Below are 26,473 nucleotides of genomic sequence, written 5' to 3' on the forward strand. Positions count from 1 at the left end.
TGTAAAGGTGAGCCCATATTGGAAACATAAGTACTAGTAGTGACTGGTGTTTGAATGATTGCACTGGAAGTTAAATCTGCTGACCACCATGTTCTGGTGAGCTTTATGGAAAGGTGGGTACACGCTAAAACAATTTCTGTTTTGTTCTGAAGTTCTTGGGCTTTCAGATAGAAAGGTCCTGAACATCTATTGCAAATCAATTCTCCTCACTCACAGCTCAGAAGTCTTTCCCAATCAGTCTGCCTCCACAAAATAATGAAAATATGTATGTTTTGGGCAAGCCATAAACTTCATTTGTTTAGAAGGCTTTGGTCAGAAAGAAGATGAAGAATTGGGTAAATGAGAGAAATTTATCATTTTTTTCAGTTACGGAGATAATTCACTCCAAAAATAGGTATGGTGCCAAATACCTGTGAATGAAGTCAGCATTTCTAGGGAATAGAATATTTAAAGAAACCCCATTTATCACTTTATTTAAAAATAGCCAAGATGAATGAATAAAGAAAATGTGGTCTATACATACAATTAAATATTATTCAGCCTGAAAAAAGAGGGAAGACCTACCATATGTGACAACACGGATGAACCTGGAGGACTTTATGCTAAGTGAAATAAGCCAGCCACAGGAGGACAAATACTGCTTGATTCCGTCTACATGAGTTATTTATAATGGTCAAACTCATACAAACAGAGAATAAAGTGACATCTTCCAGGGGCTGAGATGTGGGGGAAATGGAGTGTTGTTGTTCAATGGGTATAAATTTTCGGTTATGCTAGATGAATAAGTTCTAGAGATCTGCTTTCTAACATGGTGCCGATACTTAACAACACTGTATGGGCAATTAAAAACCTGTTAAAAGGATAGATCTCGGAGGATTCAAGATGGCGGAAGAGTAAGACGTGGAGATCACCTTCCTCCCCACTAATACATCGGAAATACATCTACACGTGGAACAGCTCCTACAGAACACCTACTGAACGCTGGCAGAAGACCTCAGACCTCCCAAAAGGCAAGAAACTCCCCACGTACCTGGGTAGGACAAAAGAAAAAAGAATAAACAGAGACAAAAGAATAGGGACGGGACCTGCGCCAGTGGGAGGGAGCTGTGAAGGAGGAAAGGTTTCCACACACTAGGAAGCCCCTTTGTGGGCGGAGACTGTGGGTGGTGGAGGGGGGAAGCTTCGGAGCCACGGAGGAGAGCATAGCAACAGAGGTGCGGAGGGCAAGGCGGAGAGATTCCCGCACAGAGGATCCGTGCCGACCAGCACTCATCAGCCCGAGAGGCTTGTCTGCTCACCTGCCGGGGCGGGCGGGGCTTGGAGCTGAGGCTCAGGCTTCGGAGGTCGGAGAGCAGGGAGAGGACTGGGGTTGGCGGCGAGAACACAGCCTGAAGGGGTTTAGTGCACCACGGCTAGCCGGGAGGGAGTCTGGGAAAATGTCTGGAGCTGCCGGAGAGACAAGAGACTTTTTCTTGCCTCTTTGTTTCCTGGTGCGCGAGGAGAGGGGATTAAGAGCGCCGCTTAAAGGAGCTCCAGAGTCGGGCATGAGCTGCCACTATCAGCGCGGACCCCAGAGACGGGCATGAGACACTAAGTCTGCTGCCACAGCCACCAAGAAGCCTGTGTGCAAGCACAGGTCACTCTCCACACCTCCCCTCACGGGAGCCTGTGCAGCCCGCCACTGCCAGGGTCCTGTGATCCAAGGACAACTTCCCCGGGAGAACACACGGTGCGCCCAGGCTGTTGCAACGTCACGCCGGCCTCTGCCGCCGTAGGCTCGCCCTGCATCCGTACCCCCTCTCTCCCTCTGGCCTGAGTGAGCCAGAGCCCCCGAATCAGTGGCTCCTTTAACCCCGTCCTGTCTGAGCGAAGAACAGACGCCCTCAGGCGACCTACACACAGAGGCGGGTCCAAATCCAAAGCTGAACCCCATGAGCTGTGCGAACAAAGAAGAGAAAGGGATATCTCTCCCAGCAGCCTCAGGAGCAGTGGGTTAAATCTCCACAATCAACTTGATGTACCCTGCATCTGTTTTAGCCACAGCAATCAGAGAAGCCATATTTTAGCCACAGCAATCAGAGAAGAAAAAGAAATAAAAGGAATCCAAATCGGAAAAGAGGAAGTAAAGTTGTCACTGTTTGCAGATGAGATGATACTATACATAGAGAATCCCAAAGATGCTACCAGAAAACTACTAGAGCTAATCAATGAATTTGGTAAAGTAGTAGGATACAAAATTAATGCACAGAAATCTCTGGCATTTCCTATACACTAACGATGAAAAATCTGAAAGTGAAATTAAGAAAACACTCCCATTTACCATTGCAACAGAAAGAATCAAATACCTAGGAATAAACCTACCTAAGGAGACAAAAGACCTATATGCAGAAAATTATAAGACACTGATGGAAAAAAGTAAAGATGATACAAATATATGGAGAGATATACTATGTTCTTGGATTGGAAGAACCAACCTTGTGAAAATGACTCTACTACCCAAAGCAATCTACAGATTTAATGCAATCCCTGTCAAATTACCACTGACATTTTCAACAGAACTAGAACAAAAAATTACACAATTTGTATGGAAGCACAAAAGACCCCGAATAGCCAAAGCAATCTTGAGAAAGAAAAACGGAGCTGGAGGAATCAGGCTCCTGGACTTCAGACTATACTACAAAGCTGCAGTAATCAAGACAGTATTGTAATGGCACTGAAACAGAAATATAGATCAATGGAACAGGATAGAAAGCCCAGAGATAAACCCATGCACATATGGTCACCTTATCTTTGATAAAGGAGGCAAGAATATACAATGGATAAAAAACAGCCTCTTCAATAAGTGGTGCTGGGAAAACTGGACAGCTACATGTAAAAGAATGAAATTAGAACACTCCCTAACACCATACACAAAAATAAACTCAGAATGGATTAAAGACCTAAATGTAAGGCCAGACACTGTCAAACTCTTAGAGGGAAACATAGGCAGAACACTGTATGACATAAATCACAGCAAGATCCTTTTTGACCCTCTTCCTAGAGAAATGGAAACAAAAACAAAAATAAACAAATGGGACCTAATGAAACTTAAAAGCTTCTGCACAGCAAAGAAAACCATAAACAGGACGAAAGACAACCCTCAGAATGGGAGAAAATATTTGCAAATGAAGCAACTGACAAAGGATTAATCTCCGAAATTTACAAGAAGCTCATGCAGATCAATATCAAAAAAACAAACAAACCAATCCAAAAATGGTCAGAAGACCTAAATAGACATTTCTCCAAAGAAGATATACAGATTGCCAACAAATACATGAAAGAATGCTCAACATTATTAATCATTAGAGAAATGCAAATCAAAATTACAATGAGATAATCATCTCACACTGGTCAGAATGACCATCATCAAAAAATCTACAAACTGTAAATGCTGGAGAGGGTGTGGAGAAAAGGGAACCCTAATACACTATTGGTGGGAATGTAAATTGATACAGGCACTATGGAGAACAATATGGAGGTTCCTTAAAAAACTAAAAATAGAACTACCATTCGACCCAGCAATCCCACTACTGGGCATTTACCTTGAGAAAACCATAATTCAAAAAGAGTCATGTACCACAATGTTCATTGCAGCTCGATTTACAATAGCCAGGATATGGAAGCAACCTAAGTGTCCATCGACAGATGAATGGATAAAGAAGATATGGCACATATATACAATGGAATATTACTCAGCCATAAAAAGAAACAAAACTGAGTCATTTGTATTGAGGTGGATGAACCTAGAGTCTGTCATACAGAGTAAAGTAAGTCAGAAAGAGAAAAACAAATACCATATGCTAACACATATATATGGATTCTAAAAAAAAAAAAAGTCATGAAGAACCTAGGGGCAAGACGGGAATAAGTACACAGACCTACTAGAGAATGGACTTGAGGACACGGGGAAGGGGTATGGTAAGCTTGGGCAAAGTGAAAGAGTGGTAGTGTATATATGGACATATATACACTACCAAATGTAAAATAGATAGCTAGTGGGAAGCAGCCACATAGCACAGGGAGATTAGCTTGGTGGTTTGTGACCAGCTGGAAGGGTGGGATAGGGAGGGTGGGAGGGAGGGAGACGCAAGAGGGAAGAGATATGGGATATATATATATATATATATATATATATATATATATGTATAACTGATTCACTTTGTTATAAAGCAGAAATACAGCGATGTAACGCAATTATACTCCAATAAAATTGTTGAAAAAAGATGGATCTCATGTAAAGTGTTCATATCACAATACAAAAACAAAGGGGCAGAAGGAAACTTATAGAGGTGATGGATATGTTTATTACCTTGATTGTGGTAATGGTTTCATGAGTGAATGCATCTCTCCACACTTATCAAATTGTATATATTAAATAGGTCCAGAAATTTTTTTATGTATCAGTTATACTGCAATAAAGTGTTTTCTTTTTTTTTTAAGAAATCCCTTTTATAATCTTTTTTACACATAAACATATTTTTGAATATGTATGATTGCTTTTTATTAAGTGTAGAATTTAGCTTGTTTCGTATGCAGTTGATACATAGAAAAGTCCGACTGAAACAGGTCAAGGCTCTTAAGGGAAAATGCAGTATTATTAATGGTCAATAAATATGGCTGCTGTGACAGAACTCTGAATTTCCAGTGACTTCACACAGTACAGTTCATTTCTCGTGTTGCAGCCTGGTGCAGGTTAGAGAGGGTTGATCATTTAGGGACCCAGTGCCACCCTCCTCTGGGTTCTAGGAGTTCTTTCCATCCCACCAGCCAATGGAGAGGGAGAGAGAGGAACACACATGGGAAGTAAGGGCTAGATTGAAAATTGCACATGTCACTGCCACTCACTTTCTTTTGGCCAGAATTTAGCCCTAGGACCAGATTAGCTTCATGACAAGTTTTATGCCAAGGAAGCAAGAAGCTCACAACTTTTGGTGAGGACCAGCTTTCTCACAGTTCTAACTAAAAGGAATCTACACAGTTATCCAAATTAGCAAACTTTCACCTACTCTGGCAAGGCACTGTGCTGGAGGGGTCATGGGTCTTTTCACTATGAGAATGCTCTAGGGACCCCAGCATCCTGTTTGTGAGTCCTACCACGAAGTGACAGGCTAACAGAAGCTTCCTCTATGAAGAATGAAGGCCTTGGATATGATACAGCCCTTGAATACCGGCCTGGGTCACTCCTTTCCAACAACAGTAGAAGTTGTTAGGTGTCAGGCATAGGCATGAGGGATATGAGAACCCAGTTTGTTTTCAGAATATGTGAAATATTAGAAGGAGGTGTAATGCTCTAGGGTTTTCCTAAGATTTAAGAAAATAGACTGTGGACAGTCCGAATGTGCTCAGCTTGAAGCCTTCCTGGATAAACTGTGGTTCTGTTTTTCTTTCAAAGTACTTCTTGCTCAAAGATGTGTTTCTTCCTGCTGCTTGAAAATAGACACTTAAGGAAGAAATGAGAATGGTTTTGCAATGAAAGGTTAAGGCAGGCAGCGGTTACTGATGAGAGAAGTAAGCTATGATAGTATGAGAATGTGTTTTACCATTTGCTTACTTTACGGAGCATAACTGACTGAGGGCCTCAGACGCTACTCTTTGAAAATTGTCTTGGTTTTGCACTGAGGCCACACTTCCCATGAGCAGGTCACTGCTTCTGATAGTTACCTCTGTTCAAGAACTCCCTGATGGGTCTTTTGAGGTTTCCTTTGACTTCAGAGTCTCAGACACTTCTACCCAACCTTCTCTCCCCCTCTCTCTTACCTGGGGTCTGACTTGCATCACAGTCTGATGCTCTCCCAGCCTATCCTGGCTTCTTCCTTATTGCCTCTTACGTGGGCATTTTCCTCATAAAGTCCCTGCACATCCTTCTTGGCATCTTCTTCTTGGAAGACTGACACAAAAGCGTATGCTTAATATTACTTTGCTGACTGTCACTTACAAAGAAAACACATATACAAACATGCACACCACACGTTTCCACAGAGGTCACTTCTAATAAGTCTTTCTTTAAAATTCCTGTGAATTAAGAGAGGGAACTGAACAACCAGGAACTTGGGAAGAGAGTTGTTGGGGAGATCGTGAAGCTTGGGGCACTGTTAAGTGATATTTGGCTAGGGAACGAAGAAGCCTGAATTCTCTCTCTCTAGGTCCTTAAGAGAAGAACATACACAGGAAACAACAGCAAGTGGGTGATAATGTACTACTTTACTGTTTATTATGTTTATTATTGGCTGGCCTGAATTCAATGAAGAGCCTTCTAGTAGGCTGGGCTGGGCTTGAGCACCCAAGCTAGACTAAAGACCTAATGGACTCTTCAAAATCTTTAACTCAAACCTAAATTCCAGAATCCACCTACCCTTCAGCCAGACACATGGGACAGTAGACAAGTGAACAAGAATACCCAAGCCCATGTGCTTGAAGAAAAGAGAGAGCAAGATGGCTGAGTCTCCTCCCACATGGGAGTGGACTCTGCCTTACTTCACCACCTAAGCCAGGGAGAGAAATGGGACAATTAAAGAAGTCATCCCAGAAATTCACACTGACCCCACTGCTAGTGAACAAGACCTAGTCAGAGTCTTGGAAACCAATCCAATCAGATTACTATTTCCTTTTTTCAGGGGGAGAGAGGAGAGAATAAGGAGGAGCAGATAATATTCTCTCTCCTCAGGGAGCATACCTAGATCTTTACTAGAATGGACATCTGTCAGCTAAGAGCTCTGTGTGTGTGTGTGTGTGTGTGTGTGTGTCTGTCTGTCTGTCTGTCTGTCTTATAGGAGGCAATCTCTTCCCTTGAGGAGTTGAAAATTTAATTGGGAGATGAAACACATGCATACAGAGCAATCAGATAAAAATTTATAGCTCAGCTCTGTGATTCTGATCAATAGGATGGATGGGAACAACATGGGCCAGGCTGACCAGCCTGAGCTTACAAGAAGAGTTAGACCAGGGTCAAGAGAGATGGAAGGAGGGGCATTGGTTAAGTGCTCATGTCCTGGCATGCAACAGACCTGGGTTCAAAACCTGACTCCACATCTTGTGGGATTTAGCAGGTTGATGAATCTTTCTGAGCCTCATTTTCCTTATCTGTAAAATAGGAATAATAATCTTATATGACAGGTTGTTGAAAAGATTAAGTGGTAGATGACTGCCTATCATGACAGGTGGAGGAGAGGAACCATTCCAGTGGAGAGGAGTAGTGGTAGCAGAGATGCATGTGGGGGACCAGGAGGAGACCAGCTGGCCAGAGAGAAGAATGCACTTTGTAAGGTCTTGGAAAGTCAGGCTGGCTCATGTGATGGGCCTAGTAAGGCTGCAAGGCTGGCTGATATTCCAGCTTGATGCAGAAAGAAAGGAGATTTAGAAGGTTTTCTAGTAAGCAGTGGCAGATGAGGGTGAGTGTTTAAATATTTAAATCCCTGGGAACAGTAGGGTAAAAGGGTTCAGCTGGAATGAGACTTGTACTCTTCCTCCTCTAAGGTCCCCACACACAGGATCTACAGCATGGAAGAGAAGATTGCATTTTCTCATATCAGTCAATCAAGGAAACTTGGAATTAGGGAAACTTGCAGAAGACCAAGTGGAGATTTTGCCTGTTGCGATGCTAATTGCTTGCAGAATTGTGTTCACTTCCTATAGCTACAGCTGCATTTGCAAATAAGATATGTAAGGAAGCTAAATGCAGAATGACAGTGTGGAGTCTTATTGAAAAAGTTATTTCTCAAAAATTTACAATTTACATTTTTTTAATCACAACAAACCCAGGTAAAAGGCACTTGGCCTCTAATTTTTATTCCAACCTAATTACAAAATGACTAATCTATTTACTGAGCTCTTTAATATTTATCCATATTCCCCTTGCCTGATGAGTTTAATACACATCCAAGCCTTTTTGATTCTTGGACCTACACAGATGTAATTTTCTATGTTATTTTCACATTAAGTTAAATACTCCTGGTCCTTCTGACCTTCTTCCTCCATTGGTTTAATCTTGACTTTATCCCAGACTCGACATGCATGGCTGTCTGTTTTTATTAAGATATTTTGGTCTGCCTTGGAAAACAAAAATTGCATGTGATGTAGCCCATTGGGATTTTAATCACAGCAAAAATGACCACAGGATTAAAGACTCACAGCTTGATTTAAACAGTCTTGTTAATAAGTACTCCCCCACCCCCAAGATTCATTCCAGCCAAGGAGCACAGGCAATAAAATTGGCCAGCCCACATTTTTTCATCAATCATTAGTCTCCTGTTGCCCTGGTTCTGATCTAGTGGAGAGAATAAGATCTTCAGGGCCTGTGACTGCTCTGCTTTCCAGTATATTCTGGCTTGGTTCAATTCTAAGTCAACTTGATGGCTGTTTTTGTGGCTAAACTGGAGAATCAGATTTCTTTCTTGCTTATCTCAGTCTAAAGCCCCAAAGCCACTCCCCACGCTGCAACGAGGGATGCTCCTGAGCCAAGGGAATTACAGAGGAAGTGCATGGATTCCTTGCTCATGGATGGCTTAACAGAGACATCAAAATTGGATGAAGAGGGTTCCTTTTTCTCCACACCCTCTCTAGGATTTATTATTTTTAGATTTTTTAATGATGGCCATTCTGACTGGTGTGAGGTGATACTTCATTGTAGTTTTGATTAGCATTTCTCTAATAATTAGTGATACTGAGCATCGTTTCATGTGCCTATTGGCCATCTGTATGTCTTCTTTGGAGAAATGTCTGTTTAGGTCTTCTGCCTATATTTGATTGTTTTTTTTTTTAATATATTGAGTTGTATAAGCTGTTTGTATATTTTGGAAATCAATCCTTTGTTGGTTGCATTGTTTGCAACTATTTTCTCCTAGTCCATAGGTTGTCTTTTCATTTTGTTTATGGCTTCCTTTTCTGTGCAAAAGCTTTTAAGTTTACTTAGGTCCCATTTGTTTGTTTTTATTTTTATTTCCATTACTCTAGGAGATGGATCCAAAAAAATACTGCTGCGATTTATGGCAAAGAGTGTTCTGCTTGTGTTTTCCTCTAAGAGTCTTATACTATCCTGTCTTACATTTAGGTCTTTAATACATTTTGAGTTTATTTTTGTGTATGGTGTTAGAGAATGTTCTAATTTCATTCTTTTACATGTAACTTTCCAGTTTTCCCAGCACCACTTACTGAAGAGACTGTCTTTTCTCCATTTTATATTCTTGCCTACTTTGTCATAGATTAGTGGACCATAAGTGGGTGGGGGTTCATTTCTGGTCTTTCTGTCCTGTTCCATTGATCCATGTGTCTGTTTTTGTGCCAGTACCAGACTGTTTTGATTACTGTAGCTTTGTAGTATAGTCTGAAGTCAGGGAGCATTATTCTTCCAGCTCCATTCTTCTTTCTCAAGATTGTTTTGGCTACTCAGGGTCTTGAAGAGTGTTGTTAGGGTCCATCCATAACATGCACCAGAATGGTATAGGGATAACCATGTACCAGTATTGTTCAGTAATTTGCTTCCCAGTGCTTGATGAGGAAGGAAGGAGTAGTACATGATGGAGCTCTATGGTTGCTATGAGGAGAGGAGCATGAAACTTGATCTGGTTGCTAACTATACCCAAGGCTTCTCTGAGCACCTGCACAGCCTCATGAAGGGCTTCCACAACCTCAGAAGCCCCTGACAGATAAAATCTGTGCCCAGGAGCAGCTGTGTGTTAGAAGAGGAAAAGAAATGCAGAGAAAACAGAAAGGCATGAAAATAAGAATGAGGAGAAGAGGGAGAAAAAGAAGGCAAGAAAAAGATTCATGTCATAGGGAAGGGTATGGAAGGGACATCTAATGATGTCCACAGTTGCAGCCTTAACTTCTCTGGATTCCTAAATTGAGTGGACATGAGGACCTATGCCCTGTATTTTCCAGAGAAAGTTTGATTTCAAATCATTGTTCTTTTTGTCATGCTGTGGATCTTAAATTTAAATTCAGAAAAATGGCCATCTGATGGAAAGCACATGAAAATAGTTGCCCTCCAAGTTACATGGACCCCACAGACATATATAACAATCAACTTCTGGTGCTGGTGAGCATATTGAATGTAACCTATTATTGAGAGTGAGTGAGTTACGTATCTTACAATAGACAATATCAGCTCTGGTGATTGCTTCTCTGAATTAATTATGGTTGGCAGGGATTTCTTGGAAATAACTTGTGCTTAGGGATTTTTTTTTCTTAGGGACTGTATGAGCCTTATTTAGCTGGCATTTCTAATGCCTTTAAAGTTTTAGAAGTTAGACCCCTAGTAAGATTGGGCGATTACTGGCATTTAGCCACTGGTACTTTTGGTTTTCTTTCTAATCCAGTAGACACCATTTAAGGAATAAAAATTTTTCCAAAATAAATAAATCTTCACTGTAGAAAATTTTCAACATACAGAAAAGTGCAAAGGAGAAAGACAATATTATCAGTAGTCCACTCAAGAATAATGACTATTAACATTTTGGATTTTTATTTGTGGCCATCAAGCCTTTTCTTCAGATTATGTGTGAGTGAGTGAGTACATACTTCTTCCAGGCCTATAAAAGTTGGGCTCACATCCTACATACTACTATTTTGTGGGCTGTTTTTTCACTTATGATTGTCATGAATTTATTTACATATCATTAACTTTGTTTCTACAGCATATTTTTAATAGCTGTATTTTATTTTATCATAAAGATATATTATAATTGAAACAGTTCTCTGTTACTTGACATTAGGTAATTCCCAGATTTTTTTTAAACAAAATTCACTTTTTATTTAGGTTGAAATAAACTATATAAAATTGATTTTCTTCACCAAAAATAACAGCAATATTTTCTATATTATTCCTAGATAAACCACAAAACACTATTTTTGTAGGTTTTCTAGGTTTTGCTTGTAAATCAAGATGAGGCAGTAGATATAGTCATGGAAAAAGAAGAAAACAGACAAATCATTTGTTAGTATCCATGGTCTCTGATCCTGTCTTGACCATGAAACAGAAGTGTTCAACATATACCTGTCAAAAAGCTTATGAAGATATAGGCCCAATAAAGGAATGTAAACAGCAACAATCAGATGTGGAACAACAATGGCAGGCTCTTCCATTCAAACTTTAACTATAACTTGTTCCTTCAACTTCATTTGATAAAGGCAAAATCTACACTGAAATCCTTGTTTGGCAAGCTCACACGTTTCTCTAACAGTCTGATCATTTTAACAGTCCCTTACAGATTTTTAACAGCATACTTACAACTCCTACTATTCAAAGGTCAGTCGTGAGCTTCATTGTAATGTTTTATAAAATGTATTCCTTCCTCCCATACCCCCTCAAAATTTATTTCTTCAAAGAACTGATAACTAAGTACCTGACAATTGGATCCACAGTGACAAATGTTATATCTAAAATGACTTAACTAATACAATTTCAAAGTGCCATTAGCAGAGATCACACAGAGTGTAACATGGTACTTTCAATGCTATCTTCTGGAAGAACAGTTAGGTCTCCAAAGCATGGGACTTCTAATGGGCCATTTAAACAGGAAGATTATCAATGACTAATGTACTCAATGGGAGGCCTACAGGTCAAGATATTCAGTGATTAAGTGGCCTACGTACACCTTACAAGTTTTCTGTAAGATATTTTCAGATTTCTTACAGATTTCTTCAAATATCAAATATAAGAGAAAGCCTATTTAAAAAGTCTCTTAGGTATTTTCAATGGTTTCTGAATTATCTGTAGGAAGCTCTGACTTACTTGTATAGAGTTTGATATATGTATCCACCTTTAAATCCAAATCGTGTTTTATATCAAAATTTATGTTAAGCAAAGTCAAGTTACTTGACCTTTGGTCTGTCAAAGTGTTCCTCAGGTATGCTTTGAGATGCTTTCGTCCATTTTCATAGCATTCATTCTCAACCTTCATCACAGGAAGAATACACAGGACCTTCAGCAATGCATAAACATTAGGAAGAAACTTGATGTCTGGCAGATGAAGGGCTTCATAAATAGTGGATGGAAGTTCTATATCTTTCCCTCTGTGTTTCCACTTGATTCTCCAACAATGCAACTCAGCAGAGAGCGTGTCAGGATAAGGTAAATCACTTCCGTATATGTCAGCATGATGCTCCTCTGATGTACTGAATTTAAGCTGTCCCATGGCAGAGGGTGCCAGAGCTAAGCATTTAAGAGCTTTGAGGTGTTGTTCTGAGAATATATCTTTCAGTTCCTGAATAATGTGTTCCACTGTTGGAACACTTAGAGTTTCTTTATAGTAACTCTCAGAGGTTAGCTGAGATTCCAGGTTACTGTGCTGAGCTCTGCGAAACTTCCCTGGGAGTTTCATCTGAATATCAAGTTTGGCTGCCAAATTTGTGGCTTCCTCAACCCAAAATTCATGATAAACTTCGATATTTTCCATCACTTCATTTCGTGAATGCAGCACTGCAATCAAACTACTGGCTGCAAAGAAGACATCAGAAGTTTGCCCCTGAAGATTTTTCCCAAAGGCTCTTGTAAAAGATAGAACATTTTTAAGAACAATGGTAACAATGAAATCAAAATCTGTTACTGTACTACAGGGTACAAATGCTCGGCCAGCTATACAGTTATTCCATCTAACATTTGTGTCGCTAATTATACCATCTAAACACAAAACAAGTGCTTGTAGGAGGTCCACTGAGATTTCAAAAGCATCATGCTTGCCTGTCCACTGAGAATGGCATATTTCCTTCAGTTCTTTGCCCCTTTCTTCATTGTTCTGAAATAGGACAGAAATTACATTGTCAAGCTCTAAAAGCAGTTGTGGTGATCGATGGAAAAAAGAACAAACTTCCTCAATTGTTCCTAACGCGACAGATACTCCCATAACAGGCACTGATTTTGCCAACCACGTATTTAAGGCACAGGAAGAGCAGAGTGTGTACATAGCTTGGGGATATTTCTCTAAAAGTCTAGAAGCAACAACTTTCACTTTGGAAGAAAATCCACTGGACACAGTGTAAGCCTGGCCACGACAGTGCTCCATGTTGAATCCCCACTTCTCAGTTATCGTAGTGTGAAATTTCACAGCCAAAATTTCTGCATCAGCTTCATAAGGCAGGAAGCCCACAGATTCCTCTCTCAGGTTGTGAGCTTCGTCAACAAACCTCACCAACACAGGCAGGTGCTCTTCCCCTGCTATGTCCACCACATCGTCAGTGACGATGGAAAAGAAGTGAGAGTCTCTCACTTCCCTGAGGGTTTCTTCCCAAATGCAGCTCTCACAGATCTCTAGCATCTGTTTCTGTTGTGTTTTCGAACAGAACAATGTGTTAACTGCTGTTGTCTCAAAGCGCCTTCTCAGAACCTCTTCACCAGAATTGATCCGGCACTCCAGCAGTGCTTGAAAGTTATCAGGAGTCAAGAGACCTTCTGGGATTTCATCAGCTTCTTGTCCATCCAGAGGTATGGTCTGTTTTCTCATAAGAATCAAAATTTCAAATAAAGATTTTAAGTATTCTTTGTTTTCCTTCTCTTCAAGGGTTAAAGGTAAAATGTCTTCATCCTGCTCTTCACCCCTTTCTTCTGCACTGGGGTTCCGAGCTTTGCTGCTGTTTATTTCCTTATGTTTTGGTTCCTGTTCAGAAGTTTCATCAATATTTTTTTCTGTTTCGGTGTCCTGATTTCATCTTCACTCAATTCTTTTATTCGTTTTCTGTGTCTACTGTGTGGATTAGTCAAATGGCTGGTAAGATCAAATACTGTTGGTATTGCATTATCTCGAAGAACTGTCCTATAAGCGCTAGTTCTACAGATCATAGACGTCTCAAAGTGTTTGGCACACAATCGATGATGTTTATTTAGTTGATCAGGTGTTTTATCTTCTAAGTCTGCTCTCCTACAATTCTCCACCCACTTCTGGCATCTGGCTGGATCCCGCGGGAACCTGAAAAAGGCCAGGTCCGACTGCATGCTCTTACGCGTGCAGTTGGGGGCCGCGCAGAAGTTCTGCATCGTCGTCTGCCCGCCGGCCGGCCCAGCCCTCCCCTCCCCACCTCCTCAGGGCAGCCCGCCCGTCGGGGCCAGGGAGGGGAGCCAGGCCGGTGCGCCGGGGGGGAAGGGCCCCAGATTTTTGTTTAAAAGTACTGATATAAATATCCCAGACTATCAATTTGCAGTCACACGATGATGATTTCCGTAGAGAAAATGCTTCTAATTGGACTTTCTGGGTCAAAGGTTATTGGCATTTTAGGGGCTTTTTATATATATTATCTAATTACCCTCCAGAAAGAGAATTGGACTTCAGTTTCAGACTCGAAAGCAGTGTGAGCAACTGTCTGGTCACTGAACCTTTGCCAACACTAGATATTGACCATTGGTACATTTTCATATCTTTTTTGAAGTCATATTAATTAGCTACACTAGAGGATTATAAAATATTAATATTACACACTGGCCCCTTCCTAATGCCAGATCCTAAGCTGAACACTTTACACACAAACATTTCCCTTAAAAGTCCCATCCATCCTGGGAGATGGTGTTATTAATATCCCCATCCTTTAGGTGAGGATATGAAGACAAGAATGGTTAAGTGACTTGCCTAAACTCTCATAGCTAGTAAGTGGCAAATGTGAAACTAGGATTGTGTGATTTCAAAGTCTGAGTTTTTACTGACAAAACCATCCTGTTTCAATAGCATAAGTTTTTAGATGCTACATAATCTGTCTTAAGTTGATTCCCCAGAAAGGGATTCAGACTTTGAGATCTGTGTGCGGGAGAATTATTGGGGAGTGCTCTTGGGAACAGTCCCTATGGGTTCAGGGCAGGGGCAGAGAAGCAAGATGGACAGAGGGAGAAGTTAAATAGCAAAGCAGTTGTGACGAAGGCCTCAGTGAGTTCTGGAGCCAGGGTTGGGGTGGGAGGTGCTTCAGAGCATCCTGTGTTGGGGCCAGAAGGCCAGACCTTCATAACCCTGTCATTGAATGTGGGCCTGGCCAGATAGTGACTTAACCTTGGGTAAGGCAGCTCCATTTGCCCAAAGGCAAGTCCCAGAGAGACTCCGCTGTGAGCTGTCAGGCAGGCACTACCCCTGGCACCTGGGGGAATGAGTGCCTTGGTGCTGAGTGGGGGTATGAGCAGCACAGCACACATCCACTCAGAACTCAGAAACAGTTGTTCAGGGGACTGACCTGATGAGTCAAGCATAGCCCAGAGTCCTGCCTGTCTTTAGTCCTTCTGGGAAAAGTATAGTTTTCCAAGATATTTTTCCTCCTTTTCTGGGACTAGCTGGGGAAGGTCATTGTCGCAGCTGTATTCAGCTTCAGAATGTTGGTGATGGGGGTGGAGGAAAGAACTGAGGCTGTGGTCAGGAGTCAACTGGTCACTGTCCATTAGCTGGTGATGTCACGAAGGGCCTTGTAGGAGACAATTTCTGGTGTCCTGTGCCAGTACCCCTCTTTCACTTCAGGAATCACCTTGCCCCATTTTCAGCTCATATGGTTTTATGGGGCTGGCCCTCTCCCCAGCCCCAGGAACGGGCACAGGACCAAATGCCTCTGGCTACAGTGATTGGTTAAAGAATAAACAAGTGACTTCCCCAGGCTAATGAGAGTCACACCTGGGACTTTGGCTGGAACATATGGGAAAGAGATTCTCTTTCTACCATAGTTGCAGCCTGGAGTTTCTGGTGGCCATCTTGGCCTTTACTTGGAGAGTACTCACTGGGAGAAAATGGGAGGAAAAAGACACATGGAGGTAGAGACAGAAAGAAAGAGATACAGAGACAGAGAGGGACTGATTTCAGTGACATGGTTTTAGCACTTGAATTCAGACAAGCCTGTGGTTATACTTTCCTTATCACCATTCTCCAGACTTTTCAATTACCATAGCAAATAATTTCCTTTTTCTCCCCCTTAAGAAAGTGTGGCTTGGGTTATGGCCTTTGCTTTTGACAGAGTTCTCATGATAAAAGAGATAGCTGAAGGTCTCAAAGCACAGTAAACAGGGCTTCTTGGCCACCAGCGGCAGTTTCGGGTGGGGAGAGTGGTCTAGTATCCTTGAGCATCATAGAAGGCTGTAGTGACCACCAGAGAGGGGATGGCACTTACCTAGGGTCACACAGGTGCTGGAAAATCCAGTCGGAGGACATACCTCTCCCAATGCAGAGAAGGAACTAAATGTACACTGACCTTCCCTAAAATCTTTATGTGATAAATAACACAGATATTGATGACTGGTGAGGTGAGATGGGGCTGCGTTATGTGCTGAGAGATACAAAGATGAATCAGTCATGAACTCTGGCCTCAAGGGGCTGTTCTCAAAGTTCTTTTCTTTTCTTTCTCTTTTTTAAAATAAATTTGTTTATTTATTTTTGGCTGCATTGGGTCTTCGTTGCTGCGTGTGGGCTTTCTCTAGTTGCGGTGAGTGGGAGCTACTCTTCGTTGAGGTGCACAGGCTTCTCATTGTGGTGGCTTCTCTTGTTGCGGAGCACGGGCTCTAGCTACGCGGGCTTCAGTAGTTGTGGCACATACTCAGTAGTTGCGGCACATACTCAGTAGTTGCGGCACACACTCAGTAGTTGCGGCTCACGGGCTCTAGAGTGCAGGCTCAGTAGTTGTGGCACACGGGCTTAGTTGCTTTGCAGCACGTGGGATCTTCCGGGACCAGGGCTCGAACCCGTGTCCCCTGCATTGGCAGGTAGATTCTCAACCACTGTACCACCAGGGAAGCCCTCAAAGTTTTTTTTTCTTAAACTCAATGTATTTGAGGTAGAATTGACAAGATTTGGGTATCAATGGAATGGAGGAGAGGAAAGGGATGATGGAATTAAGAGTGACTGTAGCCAAAACAATTAATTAAGGTGGGGAGTGGAGGAGTATCTGATTAACTGAATTCTAGTTCTCTGAGTCTTACTCATTGTAGGAAGAGCTGTGAGCCACGCAGTTTTCTTCCCTTCCTCCCTCCCTTCCTCCCTCCTTTTTACCCTTGCCTTCCCTTCCTTCCCTTTCCTTCCTCCCTCCCTCCCTCCCTTCCTCCCTTCCCTTTCTTATGCCAGAGGTAGATATTCATGAAGTATGAGAGGCCAGAATTGGGAGTGCAACATGTGACAATTAAATGACAGTGTCATAAAACTATCACTGTGCTAGATTCCAGGAATAAAATAGGATGTATTTGTACTGATTTAAAGTTATCTATGTTTATTTGCTTTTCTACCACTTGCTACTTTGAATGAAAGAATTATTTAATGGGTCAAAGATTATTTTCCTTAATACATGCTTCCTTATTTACCACTCTGCTTCATCTCCTCTCTCTTTTTTTTAAAAATTTATTTTACTTATTTATTTTTGGCTGTGTTGGGTTTTCGTTGCTGCGTGCGGGCTTTCTCTAGTTGTGGCGAGCGGGGGCTACTCTTCGTTGCGGTGCACAGGCTTCTCATTGCAGTGGCTTCTCTTGTTGCGGAGCACGGGCTCAATAGCTGTGGCACGCGGGCTCAAGAGCGCAGGCTCAGTAGTTGTGGCACACAGGCTTAGTTGCTCCGTGGTATGTGGGATCTTCCCAGACCAGGTATTGAACCCATGTCCCCTGCATTGGCAGGCGGATTCCCAACCACTGCACCACCAGGGAAGCCCTATCTCCTCTCTTTTTTCCTGTTCCTCTTAATAAAAGCCAAACGTTGATAAGAAAGTAAAAGAAAATATAGAAGTTGTGTCTAAATAAGCTTAAATTGTGTTCATTTTTCCCCATTTTTCAAATTGTCCAATTTCATCAGACAATGACCTCAGTCTAGCCTAGAATAATAAAGGCAATTATCAGGCACTCTGCTGCATGAATAAGCCCTAGTTTTACTTTGCCAAGCATTCCATTAACTGTTTGCTGGATTCTTCTATTTTTCTTCTTTGTGTCGGAATCAAGGCAAGCATCACAAGCCAAGTAGCCATACTTCAGACTGGAAGATAAGTGGAGAGCCAAACAAGGAAAACAGACTCAGGGACGATTAATTTTCCCTGAACGAGAAACAACCTACTCTGATCAGAGAAGACCAGTGTCACTTAACATATGACCAACTACTATCCACTGAATGAATTACCATGGTAACCCGGGGCTGCAGAGCACAAAACTTCTGGATCAACCCCATTTTGTGCTCATTGGTCACATCTTGTGCCTTCTGACTCTTATTGAGTATCTACTGTGTGTAAAGCATGTGATGAACTTCATCATTACTAAATAGAATTTGGACAAAGCCCAACCCCCCTTTCCAATACAAAATGTACCTTAGGAATAAGATTGAGCAGAAATATAATTCCATTCCATGCCCAGAGACTATACAGGTATCCACTTGAGATAGGACGATACACATTAGGCTTAGTCCTGATGCTCCAGGCAGGCCCACTTCAGCTCACTCTCAGGGCTGAATCCAAAGTACTAGGGTGGATACAGTCATGTGTCAAACTGACTACACAGCCAGAGAAAACACTGGAGAATAACCAAGAGATCTTTCCAAGTCAGGGCTTACACTATCCACAGATAGACCTAAATCAGTCTGTCTTTTGACTGTGGAATTGGAAAGGATCCTTAAATTGGACTGATGTCCATGAAGCTCAGAAAAGCTGGAAGAGAATAGGATGACACTTGGCAAATAATAACTTTACCTTCAGGGAAATCCACAAAGCTTACTGGTTGTCAGAAATTCCCACAAGGAGCTCTCGCCCTGCAGGAGTCTTGCCAATTACAAAAATTCAAAGCTTATTGAGGAGTCACTATTAGCCTGGCACTCTGCCAAAAGCTTTGTAAGAGTTATTTCACTTAAATCATCCAGTGAGTCTATGATATAGTTTTTAATTAATCCCATTTTAAAGAGGGGAAAACTGAGGCTCCAAGCGGTTAATTAATTTGACTAGAATCACAAACTACAAGGTGGTAGAACCAAAGTAGTCTGATCCCAGAGCCTATGCTCTTATCAGCTCTGCTTTGCTGACTCAATGCCCAGCTTCTTTACCTGGCAAGGAAAACTATGGAAAACTGTGTATACAGACTGTAGGGCCCACACAGAAACATCTTACTTGGGCTGTCCTCTAATATTGTTCCCTCTGCTTTGCCAGAATGTACATGAGAGACTAACCTAGCTGAACCATTCCCTTATATCATTTGTGGAATTGTAGTAAAAGGCAGTTGTTCCCGCTATTCGCTAATCTAAACAGGGATTGATTTGATTTATTTCTAAATAGTTTTACAAATTAATTTGGAGGCAGTATGCTGTAGTGGTAAAGAGCACAGCCTTAGGAATAAGCCTGCCTGGGATCAGTATCAGCTCTGCGTCTTACAGCTAACCCGCCTGACCCTCAGATCCTTTATCTGTAGAATAAAGGTGATCATGGTTCTCACTTTGGACGATTATTATGAAAATTAAAATAAAGTACTTAGAAGTGTTCTGAGCACAGAGTTAGCCCTCAGAATTAGATAATAGAATTATTTCTCCGCTTACTGTTTTCAGAAAGTAAGTTACATTCCCAAAATCTCTTCCCTAGAAGTCTTGCAGCCAGGTGTGCTTTAGAATTCACAATTTGGGGGATTTTAGAAGGGTAACAGGGCGTCTGTACTGTATATGCTTTATGATGTAGCTTCCTCGGTGGGGCCTGGGACAGCACACAATGATCAAACGCAGGAATATTTCTTCAGCAAAATGTATAACTTCTTACTCTCAGTGGGATAAGTAGAGATCATAAGATGTCTCATGTCTTTTGTGGCAAGTGAGTTGCCTGGGACTACAAATAAGTAAATAAATGAATGGGCTTGTTTTCAGAACTCTTTGCCTTTCAGAATTGTGGACAAGAGACTGTAGATGTTAACTACAGGACGGGAGTTTCACTAGGCATCCAATTCCACTCCCAGCGTCAGCCGTCTCCTCACTGAAATGCAGCACTTCCTGGGCTCACTTTCATGTCCAGGTACAGAAAGAACAACTCCCGGTCACTTCCTGTTGGTACCGCAGGCCTCACGTGTTTTCTTTCCCGTCAGACCTGCTCCTCCTCTCATATTTCCTCTCTTCATTAGCAGCATCTCAGGCTCCAGTCCCCTTGGAATCCCACCTCTCCAGCCAGTCCACTGCACTGCCCTGCTGCTGGCGCTCTCCTGCTCTCCCCAAGTCTCTCCCCCATCGTCTGGTTGGAACCTCTCTCCCTCACTGGTTGTTCCAGCCTGGCCGTCAGACACAGGCTGCTGGGTCAGTCTCCCCACGGTGCCGCTCAGGTCCTGGTCCTCCACATTTGAAGATCTCTCTTGCTTTCAGGAGAGTCCTAGCTCGCCAGCCAGCTCTTAAGGGTCTGCGGAACCTCTTCTTAACTTCTCTTTCCAGTCTCGCCTGCCTTTGCTCCACCACACCTGTGGACCTGCTGTTCGTCCCACAACCCATGCAGCTGTCTCTGTGTGTTGGTGTGTCCTCATACTGTGCCTGATTTACCCTTCCTCGTCTCTACCTTTTGAAACCTTACTCAAGCCATTTGCTGCCTCTTCCTTGAAGACCGTTTTGATTGCTCCAGCGGGAAGTGTTCCCCTCCCACCACCCCATCGTCCTTTCCTCGTTGCTTCCCTCATTCTCCAGTTGCTCTGTTCATCTTGCTGTCTGTAGGGAAGCTGCATAGCATCGTGGTCAGGAGTCCAGGCATTCCTTACCTCATCAGGTTGTTTTCAGCACATTTGCTGCTTTGCTGTGTGTAAAGGAAACCATTTAGCAGAGTGCCTTGGGGACAGTGAGTACCCTATCAGTGTTTGATATTTTGTTGTTGTTGTTTTTCTTATTCTGTACGTTATACCATGAGCGCCCTCAATGGAAGAAACATGTCTAGTTCATTGTTCAAATCCTCTTCAGTGCTTTTCATAATCTCTCACACACCGTGGGTAAAATGAACATTTGTCAAATGGAATTCTTATACTTTCATACTCTTCCTTTTTAATATTCAACTCACCTACAGCCCTTTTTGGAGTGGAGGTCTCAGAAGCCCAAAAGAATGAAAAGGTAGAGCCAAAGTGAGAAGATTGTGTTCTTGTGTGTGTGTGTGTGTGTGTGTGTGTGTGTGTATTTTTAGTATTTATCTGTATGTATAGTATTTTAGTATATATTTGTATATGTAGTATTTGTATTTAAATACACAAGAGTCATAGGGACTATATCCATTGCTTTGAATGGCTCAACCTAAATAAAATCGGGAAAATTCTATATCCATCAGTGCTCCTGAGGAATAGCGTATGAAGAATGAATGAGAAATAAATCAGTTTAGGGTATGAGAAGAGGACCACCTGGCAGAGGCAGCGGGAAGCTTCATTAAGGTCTGTTAAACCCCAACTACTAGGTCAATAAACAGGGGGATTTGTTTTGAGCTCTGTAAAACTGTAAGTATGTTTAATTGCACTGTGTAATCCGGGCAAACCGTTGACCCTTCTCAGATGCTCTGCTGTCAATCCAGCTGCTGTGCCAGTTGTCTCTTTTCATCCCAAAGCCACTCCCCCAGGTTCAAGTGAGCCAAGGCAGCCAAGGAGATAAAAGCCTTTCCTCTCACTGGAACTGGATGCCTGTGTGACAGACCGTCTGCCACAGTCCTGCAGTATCTGATCAAATCCTCCTCTGCCGTGGCTGTGGGAGGGGCAGCCGGGGAGTTGAGAGCAGAGGCATCCTAGAGACCAAAACAGAAAAACTGCATCTAGTCCAAGTCATCAGATCCAAAGGGAAAGGCACGCTTTACAAACAGAGGGCTTTTAAGTGTACAGTTGAGTTGCAGTGTGAGCAAAGAGAGTCCACCTTCATCCACCATCTCCAGCCCTGGAGGTAGGTGGGCACTGCCAGGACCCTCCTCAGCATTCCAGGTTGGACACAGTCGGGGCCTAAACATGCCATCCTGAGTGTGTGCGGCTTTTGCTTGGTTTTTTCTCCACACATAATCCATTCTTAAGAGCACCCCACTTTCCTCTGGGGAATTATTGCATTCCATAGTGCGCAGTCATGTTGTGGTAGTAAATCCAGGGCATGTGTCCCCCAATTTGCAGTTGAATATTTCATGCCAAACCCTTCAGCCTTTACTTAGATCCTGCAAGTGTCCCCATTGCCTTCTAGAAAATTCCCTTTCTGCTGAAGTTTGCCAAAATAAGTTTCTATGGCTTTTAATCAAGAACCCAAACTCAGACCCTGTCTGATTGATGGGCATCTGAAAAGGGATTTTTGATTTTGGCCTTTCTACAAACACCATTTCCATTGCTTCTAGTCCTTCTCCAGAAGGCTTCCAGGCTTAAGGGAACATTCCCCAGAGAAGAAGAAAGAAACAAAAGACTCCCATAAACAGGTAAGCCAGGGAGCCAGCTGTGGGCAGCATGAGCAGCAGGGTTGCACTCACGCAGTGTCTCCGGAGCAGCTCACGCTGGCTGGACCCTGCAGGAAAGTGTGGGCTGCGCTGATCAGCTCATTGAAACCTCACCCAGCTATGCATCCAAACTGAGTTTATGCTCTTTGGTTGAAAACCTTTTCTAAAATTTACTGATATGTTTTACATTTCTGTATCAAGCTCTAATGCAGCGGTGCCCTCAGTGCCCATTTCTTAGGCCCCCTGGAGATGTTTGCCTCTGTACTAATTGCCGTGCTACTTGAGTGCCTCTGTAATTTTTAGTGTTCTCCCCCTCCCTACTTCCTTGATTTTGAGTAGTTTTCTCTCACTTCTCACCACTAAACGTGTCTGCACACTGTATCACTCTTCTAATTTTCTATCAGCTTTGAAACCATAATGTCAAGCTGGTTAGAACTAAGTGTAAAGCAGAGTGAAGGCTTTGGTTGTGAGTAAAATGCATCTCACTCAGCACATGGGCTTTGTGGCATCATCTTTCCTCCTATAAAAGGAGTTTTCTCTTGTATTCTGAAATGATAAGATTGTCAGAGCTGACCTTCAGACACAAGAGATGTTTCTGTGCTCAGAAACAAATTTTATTTCTCTCAAATTTGACTGAACTTCCTCAGCTGCTTTTCCTCCTCCAATGGACTGTTAATCATCTTGACAAAAACCAGTAGAAATTACTGAGTTCTTACAGGCTGTTCTTGATGAGATGTTTACACCAGAGTCCACTCTTGTCAGAGAGGAGACGTGAAAGATGGATCAGGTAGCTTTTGTTGCATAACAAGCCACTCTGAAACCTAAGAGTTTAGAATGACAATCTTTGTCTGTTCGTCTGTGATTCTCTGGTTCAGAAATCAGGCTCAACTGGGGTGGCGTGTTCCTGCTCCACTTGGTGTCACTTGGGGACTTTAGCTAGGACACCGGGGATGGCTGGGAAGGCTGGTTCTCTCTCACCTCATGGTCTCATCCTCCAGGAGGCCAGGTGGCCAGCTTGAGCTTCTTCTTGTGGATGCTGGGTTACAAGACGGTGAGGATGGAAGCTATGAGGACAGTAGGCTCAGAAGTCCCACAGTATCACCTCAGCCATATTTTGTTGGTCGAAGCAAGTCACAAGACTGGTCTACACTCAAGGAGTAGAGAAATAGACTCCATCTCTTGATGGGAAAAACTGTAAAGATTTGTGATCATTTTCAATATATAACAGCAGGAACCCCCAAGCTCATCATTTTATAAAGAACTAATAAGGCATAAACTCTTCTGATTCTAAAATAATCATCTTTCCCTGGCCTTGTCCAACCTCTTGTTATCTGATTAGCGCTTGTGAATTAACAGATTGCTTTCATGTTCTGTATTTCATTTATCTACATGACAAACTTTTGAAGTGTGTCATTTCCTGTTTTGAGATCAAGGATTAGAAGCCCAGAGGAGTTAATGACTCACTGAGGGTCCCACAGCTATGAAACAGGGGCATCTCAAGTCCTGTGCTTGTCCCCTGTGCTCTTCTTATGAGGAATTCCATTTATTTCAAGAGGTCGGTCTGCTTATTTAGTATCATGTTTGAGATCAGATTGAAGCTGGTTCTTCCCCCAGTTCAGGGGGAAGATTGCTGTTTCAGGGCTACCACTGAATCATGGGAGATGAACACACATTCGTCTGGGATGCACTTCTCCCTAACCACAGAGTTGTGCTTACAGATACCACATGTGCTTTCAGTGGGCTCTTGTACACCAGCAACTAGATTGGCTGCAAGTAGAAGTATTGGTATGTACAGCTGGTACTCCTCAGAAGAGCAGGACTAATAGCCATATCACTATAAAATGATAGCAGCAGACTGGGAACTTCTATGGCTTCTAAGCATATATAGTGAAATTCTTTAAACCCGTTTCCTTCAGAAATCTATAGCATCTAGCTATCCTATTAAATGAGGTATGCATGCCATGGTTCTGTAGCACAAATGAAGTTTTGAATTCAGCTGGAAACATGTTTGAGCCGTTAAATAGTCATCTTAAAAAAAAAAGGAACGTTCTACCCACCTGCCTGAGAATCTTGAAAATTTACTAAGGTGATGCTTTAAAACCAAAATGTGAATAAATTAAATCATCGAACAGAGCCTCCACACTGGACAGAAAGTTCAAGGATACATAGAGGGATCAGAGATCATTATTGCCAACTGTGAAGGAATGTCAGCCTTAAAATGACTACAGTGATACATTATTTATTTACCTACTGCATTTCTATGCTTCCTCTAGTTTTTCATTTCAGATGCCAAAGAATCTGAGGCAGGATTCTTAGAAAGTCACTTAATTTTTGTACCTTGTGACACTTAGCGAGCAGTATGCTGTCATTGATGCTGCTTTTGAAGCTTCACATTTTTATTATATGGAGGATTCTTACTTGTAATTCCTTTCTTTATTCCCACTTCTGTGAGAAAGCCAGGGCAATTTCTGAGTCTGAGTGAGGAAGCCAAGACTATGAGGCTATTCTAAAATCACAAATTTAGTTAAGTCAAAAGTGAAGCTAAAACCCCTGTTATGATTCCTTCCACCTGTCATATTGCTGGCTTTTAAAAATATGTAATAGTCTATGGATTGTTTTCCGAATATCAAATAAATAAATGCACAAATAAATAAAAGTCTAAACAAGAAAATAAAAATTATTTAAGACCCCACCACCTAGAAATAACCACTGTCATTCTGTCATTGGCTGGCTCTTTTTTCTTGTCTTTAGTATTACTGGAATTATACATGTATACAGATTTTTATCATGATTTTTGTTGTTTGGCTTGTTTTGCTTAAACTTAGATCAGGAGTATTTTTCAATGCTATTATAAAATCTTTGGAAATATAACTGTGAAATGCTGCAGTGATACTATGTCATATGCATATTCCATAATCATTTAATCAGTGCCCTGTTGTTTGACATTATCATGGATACTATCTTGTTTTTAATCTAGTAAATAACAATGGAATGAAAAAGGTTATGTATAAATTTTCTTTTATATTTCTGGCTTTTTCCTTAGGACATATTCTTATGGGACTGTAGGGTCAAAAGCCATTATGTTGTTTAAGGCACTTGACATTTCTTAAATATTAAATCTCCCCCATTAAATTCAGGCAAAGCTCAGACTGTGAAAGACAACTTCTCAATAGTAAGCACCAGGGTTCGCTCTACTGGAAATTCTCTTCTAGAAGAGGCAGGAACATATTCGATGGACAGTGGCTTGGTCTCACAAATTAGACCCTACACAGAGATTGGTAATAATTTCTTTAATGGGCTTTGCTGTCTTACTTTTGCTCTCTGTGCCCCTGTTCTAAGATTCTGCTATAACTTCCACAAAATTCTCCACTATGAGATTAAAAAGTGGGAGTGAGAGGAATACTTAAAGTGTGGAAATCTGGTGAGAAGGCTGTGTTGTAGTTATCCTGGGCCTGCTCTCCTTTGCATCTATTCCTTCTGCCTGGAATGCTCAGTACAACCTTTTCGTTCAGTTATTTCAACTCATCTTCAAATAATCAGCCTAGTCCTTGCTTCCTCTGGGAAGCTTACTCTGTCCTCCTCCCCGTTAAATCTCACTGTAATGGCTTCGTAGTACTTACTGCCTAACTGTGGCATTTATCACATTTTTAAACTTTACATTTATTTGAAGACTTGTTTGGTTAGTATCTGCCTCACCTACTAGATTGTGAATTTCAATCACATCTGATTTTTGTACATTATTGTATCTTCAGTACTTGGCATGTAAAGGTTCAATAAATATTCGTTCACTTAATAAATGATTGAGTGAATGGATGAGTGAATACAAGGCTATATAAGTATCAAAATAGAAGAAGTCAGGGGTCAGGGAAAGTAGGGAGCAAGGAGGTGAGTGTGGTTCCAAAAGGGCAATATGAGGGATCCTTATGGTGATGGAAATATTCCCTAGCTTGACTGGATCAATGTCCATACCCTGACTTGGCAAGATGTGGGTAAAGTGTAGACAGGATCTCTCAACTGCATGTGAATCTACAATTATTTCAAAATAAGGTTTAATTTAAAAAATAGAAGTAATGTTCAATCTGTGGAAGTTGGCCTAAAACACTTTTCTGTACACTGAGTTAAAAGGTGGGGAAAG

At 41.8% G+C, this 26,473-nt stretch overlaps 1 protein-coding gene across 15 annotated transcripts in view; it reads left to right on the forward strand.

The window, feature by feature from the left end:
* LOC308616704 (uncharacterized protein) overlaps positions 1–26,473 on the forward strand; it is a 469,470-nt gene that overhangs the window by 327,269 nt on the left and 115,728 nt on the right. For 9 of the 15 annotated variants that reach the window (XM_081233063.1, XM_081233051.1, XM_081233060.1 and 6 more), the window contains 2 exons: positions 11,942–12,106; positions 13,315–13,456. The exons of 4 other annotated variants lie outside the window; for them this stretch is intronic. In XM_081233063.1, coding sequence (XP_081089189.1) covers positions 11,942–12,106; positions 13,315–13,327 — 178 coding nt within the window. In that variant the 3' untranslated portion in view covers positions 13,328–13,456. Of the gene's footprint in view, positions 1–11,941; positions 12,107–13,314; positions 13,457–26,473 lie in introns of those variants that run through there. 2 more of the 15 variants (XM_081233054.1, XM_081233058.1) reach the window with 2 other exon arrangements.

Source organism: Mesoplodon bidens (genome assembly GCF_964165515.1).
Source record: "Mesoplodon bidens genome assembly, chromosome: 4".
Lineage (NCBI taxonomy): Eukaryota > Metazoa > Chordata > Mammalia > Artiodactyla > Ziphiidae > Mesoplodon > Mesoplodon bidens.